Source organism: Priapulus caudatus, unplaced genomic scaffold (assembly GCF_000485595.1).
Source record: "Priapulus caudatus unplaced genomic scaffold, Priapulus_caudatus-5.0.1 Scaffold112, whole genome shotgun sequence".
In the NCBI taxonomy this organism is placed as follows: Eukaryota; Metazoa; Priapulida; class Priapulimorpha; order Priapulimorphida; family Priapulidae; genus Priapulus; species Priapulus caudatus.
This window is the reverse complement of record NW_014577173.1, coordinates 102469-113184: the sequence shown is the minus strand read 5'-3', so window position 1 is coordinate 113184 and position 10716 is coordinate 102469. Positions and strand designations below refer to the sequence as shown.

General features: G+C 50.9%; 1 protein-coding gene across 1 annotated transcript in view; it reads right to left on the bottom strand.

Annotated features, from left to right (window-relative positions):
- Positions 1–9595, bottom strand: part of LOC106805382 (TNF receptor-associated factor 4-like) — a 23511-nt gene extending 13916 nt beyond the window's left edge. Inside the window, exons 1-2 of the mRNA XM_014806945.1 lie at positions 9569–9595; positions 8374–8478 (exon numbers count right to left, since the gene is read on the bottom strand). Of these exons, the coding sequence (XP_014662431.1) occupies positions 8374–8478; positions 9569–9595 (132 nt within the window). The remainder of the gene's footprint in view (positions 1–8373; positions 8479–9568) is intronic.
- Between the last annotated feature and the right edge of the window lie 1121 nt (positions 9596–10716).

Sequence of the window (10716 nt, the reverse complement as noted above, 5' to 3'; positions counted from 1 at the left end):
TGGAGCACGACTAGATCTGACCTGACCCTCCATCCGGATCTGCGCCTCCTCTCATACACCCTTTTGTTTGATGTCAATTTAACAGCTAGTTATGCTACCTCACTTGCGCCAACGCACGATAATACCGTCGTCGCGGACGCCCACACCCCTCCCGCTAACGGCCCTCTCTGTGGTTACGTATATGAACTCAATCACCAACTACCTTGACGCAAATGAGAACGCCAGGAAAATGACCAGACTAGATATTCGACTGAACTCATTTCCACAAAGTGTCGCATTCTCCTGCAGACAATATGAAAGATTGCACTGGTCGGGTGTGCGGTGCCGTCGGTGGCGCACGGCTACTCAGAGGTAGTGTTCTCTTCTTCCCTCTCTTCTGTAACAAAGCAGGTCAATGAGAAGTTATGCACATCGTTGGATCTCCCTCTCCAATATTACTAAGAAGGGACCGCAAGTGCACTGCGCTACACAACGCCTCTTCAGCGTGTGAGCACCCCTTGTGCTACGCCTTATACGTTTCACTGCGCTTGGTTGAATCCGGACTACTTATGTTGTGACAATACACGTTCCTCCCACCAGCGCCACAAAGCAAACGCGCGCTTATCTAACCTCGGCCATTTGCAATCGTGAGCAAACGAGACCGCTTGACCGGTCCGACTGACCGCTTCCTATCTGCCTTTTGCTGTTTGTGTTTTTTCTGGTCTCTCTTTAATTATGTCTTTTTTTCGTTTTTTTTTCCTCTTGCCGGCCAGTCACTGTCTGACGCTACGTGGCGGCCATTGTGAGCGATGCACGCGCCACACCGCGGCGCCTATCAACACTACACCGGATCGTCACCCGCGCAATAATCCCCGACCGATTTGTCACCGTAAGCTTGTGCGACACAGCCACTCTGACCGATACAAACATGCTGAAACTCACAACGCATGATCGGGCACGGGAGGTATCTAAGACGAAGCTGCATCACGCAATTTTTTCTCCTCGCAATTGCAAGTTTAAATACTGTAGCACAGACCCAAAAACTGTCACAAGAATGTTCCGTGAGCCGCGCATACTAGTTCTCTGATTGCACATCAAAATGTCTCTAACACTGGCACATAGCACAAACAAGCCTGTGAATTGATGAACGTAGCTTCGGCAAAATGTAAACAACCGCTCCATGAACGTCTGTTTAAATCTTAAAAACGCGAAGTTGCGCAAAGCGCCATAAGTCTAGTCATTATTAGGCATGAGTAATTTATGTACAACGAATTAAACGGTTTTTTACATCCTCATAAAAACCTAGTATTGAAGGACAAATAATAAACTGCTTGTTCAAGACTTAGTTTCACTAAGAGATATTAAAACAGAATATTATTAGTTATAAATATTAAAGTTTGCGCTTAGTTTACTACTAATACTCGCCACTGCCGTAACGAAGTACAGTATTTATAAGCATAGCGCGTCGCGAGTCACATATTGGAGCTCGCTCGTGTCATTCAATATTACTCCGCACAAAAGCGTGGACGCATTTCGTCGGCCTCAGTAACTTCCATTGCATCTTCGAATAGATACAGTTGGATTCAAACTGGACCGCCAGGAGAAAACGCCTTCAAAATGGCATCTTGGCGCGTTGTAGCCAGGAAATAATAGCTCACGGGGCGCGATTATGTATAGAACGCGTTTATTCAGTCAAGCGTCGTTCATGGTCAACCGCTGCCGATGGCGGCCATGTTGCTTCCCCCCACCCACTGACCCTTCAACGGCTTCAGGGCGAACACGGTGCCAGTCTAGGGCACAGCGACGTGATAGCGAGACAGCCCAGCAAGACGGGCTTGCAGCTGCGTGTACTCACCGACCACAGCTGCGCACGGCACCGTCGATTGCATGGTTGAATCTTGGGGGCCAATGGAGGGACATCGCTTCGAACGACGACCTTTGCTTTCTTCTCACTGCCGCAGCATAGAACGACCCGCAGCCGTTCATTCCTCATTGAGCTTGGCACTACTGATTTATCGCAGCGGTTGTGAGAGATAATTGCTCGGCGCCCCGTGAGTGGCGGCCGTGGCTTCCTTAGTCTGTGTATGTACCCCGTAAAAAGCTCGCCAGTTCCGACCAGGCGATCCGGTCCCCGTATACGATCGTACGAGCAGCGCGGCCCTTGAATTGAGTTACGCATCGACGTCACGTGCGAGAGAATTGAATGGTAGTGTGACGCCCTGCTCTTGAGGACGTAGACGGCACGTGTGTGTGTGTGTGTGTGTGTGTGTGCTGTGTGCGTGCGTGCGTGCGTGCGTGACGTGGTTTTGTAGTTGTGCGTGCGTTGCGTTGCGTGCGTGCGTGCGTTGTGTATACCGTGTGGTGTGTGTTGTTGCTGTGTTGTGTGTGTTGTCTGTGTGTGTTCGTGCGTGCGTGCGTGCGTGCGTGTGCGTGCGCTGTGTCAGTGGTGCGTGCGGGCGTTGTGTGTGTGGCGTGCGTGGCGGTGCGTGCGTGTGTGCGTGTGCTGTGTGTGTGTCGTGCGCGTGTGCGGCGTGCTCGTGCGTGCGCTGGCCCGCGTGCGTGGATGCCGGGTTGCGCGTGGCGTGCGAGTGCGCTGGCTGGTGCGTTGCGTGCGGTGCGTGTGTGTGTGCGTGCGTGCGTGTGCTGCGTGGCGTTTGCGGTCCGCGCGTGCCGTGTGCCGCGTCGTTTGCGTCGGGCATGCGTGGTGCGTGCCGTGACGTGCGCTGCGCGTGTATCGTGCGCGCTGTGTGTGTGCACCGTCGTGCGTGGCGTGTCATCGGTGATAACCACAGAGAATAGTTGTGTGGCTGTGTATAGATGTAGTGCGTAGCTCACGAGCTGGGGGTATATAGCTGCAGAGGCCGGCAGCTGGTGGGGTACACCTGTGAACGTGCCACGGGTAAGAGATAGAGCTAATACCGTTCGGCAACCACAGTAACGCTAAGTAATTGGTGTATATATTCTGCCGTTTGCATTGTTGCAGATGTATGCGGACCCGCGACCACCGAGGCCAACGGTTTCATGTCGAATGAAGATTCGATGCAACACAGCAAGGCCGGCTTGTAAGTGGAGCGACCAGCTTAAACAGCTACAGGTATGACTATACAGGCCTTATTATAGGCGCACCAATTCTAACCTACAGTTAAACTATATGCACTAACGCCAATCCATGCGATATTGTATACCCGTGAACCTTACTCTCTACGCTCTATGCCATAATTTCATACGCTCCCATGTGCAGATCCCCTCTCTCATCCTCGGTCCTCTCTTTCTCAGTCTCTCTTTGTCTCGTACCTCCCTTCCCCATTCTCTTCCTTCCAACGTGGGCGCTCATATGGCTCTCAATCTCACTCTTCTCTTCTCTTCCTCGCGTCCTCTCTCCCGGCGCGTCCCTCTCCCCGGCCCCTATCCCCCGCGCATGCCCCCTCCCTCCGTAGGGGACCCAGGCGGGCGGGTCCGCGGCGGAAAACTAGCACCGCTCGAGTCCGCGCCCGGACTTCCTTTCTACAGTCCTCGCCATCAACTGCGCGACAGCGTCATATCTATCAAAATCGTTCAATAACGCATTACACAACGGCACCATGCAGAGAGACAGAATGAGATGGGGACTGACAACAACAATAATGCACAATGTGCTCGCGATTCCAGCTCCGCGCCTCCCACCTCCGCGTATAATAGACCTCCCCCACCTCCGCGTATAAGCCTCCCACACATTCCTGCAGTGCAAGCCGTCCAGCAACTCTTGTCATCTCTCGTTCACCAAGCGCCTGCTCAATTCACGAAAGCTAATCCGCCTTTGCTGTCATTAGCCAGCAAGCAAAGGAATAGAGTGAGCTGGGCCCGCGAGATCGAGAGAGAGCGAGAGAGAGAGAGGAGACTGAAGAGTAACCGAGAGAGAGAGTAGAGGGAGAGAGAGGAGAGGGAGTAGGGGGAGGAGGGAAAAGGAAGAGAGAGAGAGGAGAGAGAGAGACGAGAGAAGAGATAGAAGAGATCCCTGAGGCCGAGCGGAGACGTACATTATAATAACAGCGAGCCACCACCTAACACGGAGCGAGCACTAGCGCTGCAGATCTCGATCGGTCGTGTACACGCACGCACGCATCGCACGCACGTCACGCACGCACGCAGACGCGCGCGCGTCGCACTGAGAACGCCGCACGGACGCATGCGCGCTTGCGCTGCGCGAAGAAAGCGCGGCGTAATATAGAGGCAGGGGACCGCCTGGCGCGACCGGCCCATGGGCGTCGGCCTGACCGGCGGAAATAAATGTTGGCGGGCACAAGTCACGCGCACGGGGGAGGTGAGTGTGAGATAATTAATACATAAACCTATTCTAGAGGCAGTCGTGCAACGATGTCGTCGACTCGCGCTAACTTTACGACTCACACCAAAGAGCGGCGGCAAGGACACCGAGTATATGACCGAGCGGCGCGTCCGCGATAGCATGAGGACAGATCGCGGAAGGCAGAGAGATGAGGCCGAGAGGAGAAAGAAGAAAAAATAGGAGAGAAGGGCAAGAGCGACATGAGAGAAAACGGAGAGCATAGAAGGAGAAGGAGCAAGAAGAGAGGAGAAACAGTATATATATATATATAGGAGAGACAGCAGAGAGAGAGAGAGATACGAGAGAGAGAGAAGAGAGAGAGAGAAGAGCACGAGGGGGAGAGAGAGTGAAAGGAGAATCAGAGAGAGGGCAGTGAGAGAGAGCGGAGAGAAAAGAAACTACAGAGGGGAGGGAGGAGAATGGAGCAGATCGAGAGAGAGGGAGCAGAGACAGGAGAGGAGAGAGGCGACGAGGAGAGAGGAGCTCGACGAGACCGTGAGTGCGAGGACGGACGAGAGAGAGAGAGGGAGAGAGAGAGGAGGGAGAACCGTGTGGGTGGAGGGCACAGGGAGCGACGTGAGGAAGGATGCAACTGAGAGATCAGAGAAGGATAGTGTCTCCGAGCAACAACAGCAGTCAGTTTAGCCACGACGTTCAGCACGGACATTGGAATTACGAGGACATTGGGTGGACATCACCAGACCCCCCAGCCAAGAACACATCGACAGTCCGTACAATCTGCTTGGTCATTCGGGGCGATAATCGCTCTCACGTTCCTATACCTTACCAGTGATTGTTGGCTTGTAACATGGATAATACATATTACATCAGGAAATAAATACAAAAAACAATCCTGAGTTTCATTCACTCCGAATCCGATATGCAGGGCACGTTTGGTCACGCACGGTACTGAAGATTATGCTCAATTCGCAGTATTAATTCAACGGAATATCCCTGAGGAACGCGTACCGGCGCTACTCAATCAAACTACCGCGTTAATTCCGATGATTGAAGACGCCAGTAGGGTGTTACTTTTAATTCACAAACATTACAACCAAAATCAAACGCGAATTCTTTCTGGCGATCCCGGGCTTTTTTGCTTGTTGTTTCCCGCTGGGGGTTACGCGCGAGTCGCCGCTGTAATAGCGGGCGCCGCACATGCGCGAATCAGTCCACTGATTCCGGCTTTACGAACCTCGCGAATGCCAATGCGAACTTATTCCCGATACTCATACCGTCAGCCGAAGCACCGAAAGCAGCCTAGACGCGCCGCATGCAGCGGGTAGATGGTTCGCGACGGGCGACAGCAGAGAATTTCATCGCCTCTTTTGTGCATAATTTAATTTCATTGCTCTCTCTCTTCTCTTCTGTCTGTCTACTCTCGTCCTCTCCTCGTCATCTGCTCTCTCTCTCTTATCTTGCCTCTCTCGTGTTCGTCTCTCTCTCTCATTCGTCTCGTCTCGAGTTTATCTGTTCTCGTCTCCTCCGTCGCTCGCTCCCTCTCTTCTCTACTCTTCTCTCTCTCATCTTTCCTCTTTCCTCGTCTATCTCTCTCTATCTCTCATCGCCTCTCCTCTGTCTGTCTCTCCTCTCTCTGCGTCTCTCTGCTCTTTCTCGCTCTCTTCTCACTCTCGTCGCTTTCCTCCTCTCTCATCGTCTCTCTCTTTCTCTCTCTTGCTCGCCTCTCTCTCTCTTCTCTTTCTCTCTGCCTCTCCCTCGATCCCCCTTCTCTCCTCTCCCCCGTCTCTCTCTCTCTCTCGCTCTTCTCTTTCCCCTCTCTTGTTCTTTTTCTTTTTACTTGGTGCTTGGCGCAAATCCGAACAGATGCTGAGAATACCGACAGAGGGAAATCGTCGTGGTGCTCACGAATCCATGGCTGGACCGCACCGGCCGGGTCTCGGTGGTAACGGACCCCATGCTGGATTCATATAGTTATGCCGTGGTCGTGCGCGGGGAGCAAATTTTTTTCCCCACTTGAGTTCGACACAGCAATCAGCGCACTCCATTCACTCGGACTTCCTTGAGACAACATGTAAAGATTTAGATACCTCCTATCTCTAACCCTAACCCTAACCCTAAACCTAGTCCTAACACCGTACCGATCTCTAACACTAACTATAACCAGAGCCATATATATAAAACATATTATTACAAAAACACTATCTATGGTGGTAGCGCAACTCAAGTGGGGAGAAAAAAATTATCGCTGGCGGGCGAAGGATCAGCGGAATAATTCACTCTACATGAGTCTATACATTCAACGATCTTTTGCCCTCTCCTTCTGACTCACTCCGAACTGAAGCTTCCACGAGCGCAACGCAGCGGGCCTCCTCTTAGCACCTTCTCTAGGCCACTCTCGTGTATGCCGCGGGGAGCAGATTTTCCCACCGACCCGACCCAGGCTATGGAAGTCCGATCGCCGCCGCAACGATTTACAAAATGAAGTGGCAGCATTTAATAAGAGATGTGTTTTGGAAGCGTACTCGCCCGCAGTGCGGACTTCCGATATTTCATCGTCGCGCCGACCGGTTTCAGTTTATTTCTCGAACAATTACCAGCATTATATACCGCAGTACTGGGGTTATCACCTGTTATTATTTCATCGATAGTGAATGGGGGGCTCGAGAAGTTAGCGCGCGCAAACAGGGGGGGGTAATATAAACCTGTTATTAGAGAATACCAGCATTTACGCGATTGCGCAATCGGTGGGATGCGGGCGGTTAGTGCAGTTCGGCTCGCACGCGCGGACGCACTTGAGTTACGTACGCGTAGTCGCCACGTACTTAGATATTATCATATATATATACTACTATATATATATATATATATATCCGTTATGTCTTCGCTTCGAGTTTTGATTTCTCTCACTGAGCTGCAAATTTCGACGCTATATATATACGTACGCAAAATATGCGCGAATATTGCGGGTGATATGCCATCGGTCGCCATTCTATAATATACATTGCTATATCTTGGCAGCCTGATGAGCGTATCGCACGAGCATGACGAATCCATTGCCTCAGTCGTGCACGATGCAACATGCGAAATACATGGCGCCGGATGGTTTGAGTCTGCTTTGCGGTAGCATGCAGCCGAGCCCCGCATAGCCGCGCTGAAGCTGGCATGTGATTCAATCAGTTCGCGTCGCTCTTCTCCGGAGACTGGCCTTGCCATTTCACGGGACACATGCCATAGGATTGATTCCTTCCCCAAGTGCTTATATAGGCGGATGCTACGTTCCCTCTTGTGCCCTTCTATGTCCTGGTGTTATAAAGAGCATTACCCTCGTTTCACTCGTAACTTTGTTCTATGTGTAATCTCGTTTCTCTTTGTCTCTTTGTGTCATTATAATCTGCTGCGATATCAATCGTCATATAATGACATAAGTCACCGAGAGAACGAGCGTGTTTCGTACGATAACCCTTTTTTACTCCATAACGCCTACTCTATTCCTTTGTTGCTGCCTAATGAGCAGACAAGCGGATTAGCTTTCGTAATTGAAGCCGGTGCTGGTGAACGAGAGATGAAAGGTTGATGGACGCTTGCACCTGCAGGATGTGGTGGGGAGGCTATACGCGGGAGGTGGGGGAGGCTATATACGCGAGAGGTGGGAGGCGCGGAGCTGGAATCGCGAGCACATTGTGATATTGTGTTGTCATCCCCATTCACTCGTCTCTCTGCTTGCGTGATTGTGTAATGCGTTATTGAGATTTTTGATAGATATGACGCTGTCGCAGTTGATGGCGAGAATGTAGAAAGGAAGTCCGGGGGATAAGTTAGTTCGGATTTAGGAGGAGTGAGAAGGGCAGGGAGAGGGACGGAGAGAGGAAGAGGAAGAGGAAGAGGAAGAGGAAGAGTGAGATTGAGAGCATAGCGACGTGGAAAGAGAGAAAGAGAGAGAAAGAGAATGAGAAAGAGAGGGACCGAGAATGAGAGAGGGGGATATGCACATGGGAGTGATGAAATTTGCATAGAGGTAAAGTAAGGTTCACGGGTATAAATATGCATGGATGGCGTTAGTGCATATAGTTAACTGTATTAAATTTGGTATAATAAACCTGTATACATACCTGTAGCTGTTTAAGCTGGTCGCTCCACTTACAGCCAGCCTTGCTGTGTATGCACCTAATCTTCATCGACATGACCGTTGCCTCGGTGTCCGGGTCCGCATAAATCTGCAACAATGCAAACGCAGAATTATATACACAATACTTACGTTACGTGGTTGCCGACACGGTTAGCTTCCTATTTACACCGTGGTCACGTTCACAGGTAACCCCACACAGCTGCCGCCTCTGCAGCTATATACACCCCCAGCTACGTAGCTACCACTACATCTATACACACCACACAACTATTCTCTGTTGTTATCACCATACACGCACGCACACGTGCACACACACGCGCGCACATACACGCTTATCTAAGTACGGTGCGACTACGCGTACGTAACTAGTGCGTCCGCGCGTGCGAGCCGAACTGCACTACCGCCCGCATCCCACCGATTGCGCAATCGCGTAAATGCTGGTATTCTCTAATAACAGGTTTATATTACCCCCCCCCCCTGTTTGCGCGCTAACTTATCGAGCCCCCCATTCACTATCGGATGAATAATAACAGTGAATAACCCCCAGTACTGCGGTATTTAATGCTGGCATTGTTCGGAAATAAATGAAACCGCAGCGACGATGAAAATCGGAAGTCGCCACTCGGCGACGTAGCGTTCCAAAACACATCTCGTTATTAAATGCTGCCTTGCATTTTTAATCGTTGCGGCGATGATTCATAGCTGGGTCGGGTCGGTGGGAAATCTGCTCCCAGCGGCATACAGAGAGGCGCTAGAAGGTGCTAGAGGAGGCCCGCTGCGTTGCTCGTGAAGCTTCAGTTCGAGTGAGTAGAAGGAGGAGGGCAGAGTGAATGTATAGACTCATGTAGAGTGAATTTTCCGCTGATCCTTCCCCGCCAGCGAAATTTTTTTCCCCACTTGAGTTCCGTACCCACCATAGATAGTGTTTTGTAATAAATGGTTCTTATATATATGGTTGGATTATAGTTCGTGTTAGAGATCGGGTACGGTTTAGGACTAGGTTTAGGGTTAGGGTTAGGGTTAGAGATAGGAGGTATTCATTTTACATTGTTGCTTCAAGGAAGTCGAGTGAATGGAGTGCGCTGATTGGCTGTGGTCCGGAACTCAAGTGGGGAAAAAAATTTGCTCCCCGCCACGACCACGCGATAACTATATGAATCCAGCAATGGGGTCGTTACCACCAGACGGCAGGTGCGGTCAGCCATGGATTCGTGCACCACGACGATTTCCCTCGCGGTATCCTCTCACATCTGTTCGGCATTGCGCAAGCACCAAGTAAAAAGAAAAAGAAAAAGAGAGGGGGAAAGAGAGAGCGAGAGAGAGAGAGAGAGGGGGAGAGGGAGAGAGAGGGGGAGAGGGAGAGAGAGAGAGAAGAGAGAGAGAGAGAAAAGAGAGATGAGAATGAGAGAGCGAGGAAAGCGAGAGAGTGAGAGAGAGCGAGAAAGAGAGAGAGAGTAGAGAGAGAGAGACAGACAGAGAGAGAGGCGAGAGAGATAGAGAGAGATAGACGAGGAAAGAGGAGAGATAGAGGAGAGAGAGAGAAGAGAGCGGAGCGAGCAGAGAGAGAGAAAGATAAATCGAGAGAGCGAGAGAGAGAGAGATGAGAAACAGAGAGGAAGATAAGAGAGAGAGAGAGAGACGAGGAGAGGAGAGAGAGACACGACAGAAGAGAAGAGAGAGAGCAATAGAAATTAAATTATGCACAGAAAGAGTGCGATGACAATTCTCTGCCTGTCGCCCCCGTCGCGAACCCCAGTCTACTTACCGCTGGCATGCGGCGACGTTTCTAGCTCTTTCGCGGGGTGATCAGGGTCTATGAGATCCGGGACACTGTTCGCATTGGCATTCGCGAGGTTCGTTAAAGAGCCGGGAAATCAGTGGACTGATTCGCGCATGGCGGGCGGGCCCGCATTACAGCGGGCGACTCGCGCGTAACCCCCAGCGGCGAAACAACAACGCAGAAAAAGCCCGGGATCGCCGCAGAAAGCAATTCGCGTTTGATTTTGGTTGTAATGTTTGTGAATTAAAAGTAACACCCTACTGGCGTCTTCAATCATCGGAATTAACGCGGTAGTTTGATTGAGTAGCGCCGGTACGCGTTCCTCAGGGATATTCCGTTGAATTAATACTGCGAATTGAGCATAATCTTCAGTACCGTGCGTGACCAAACGTGCCCTGCATATCGGATTCGGAGTGAATGAAACTCAGGATTGTTTTTTGTATTTATTTCCTGATGTAATATGTATTATCCATGTTACAAGCCAACAATCACTGGTAAGGTATAGGAACGTGAGAGCGATTATCGCCCCGAATGACCAAGCAGATT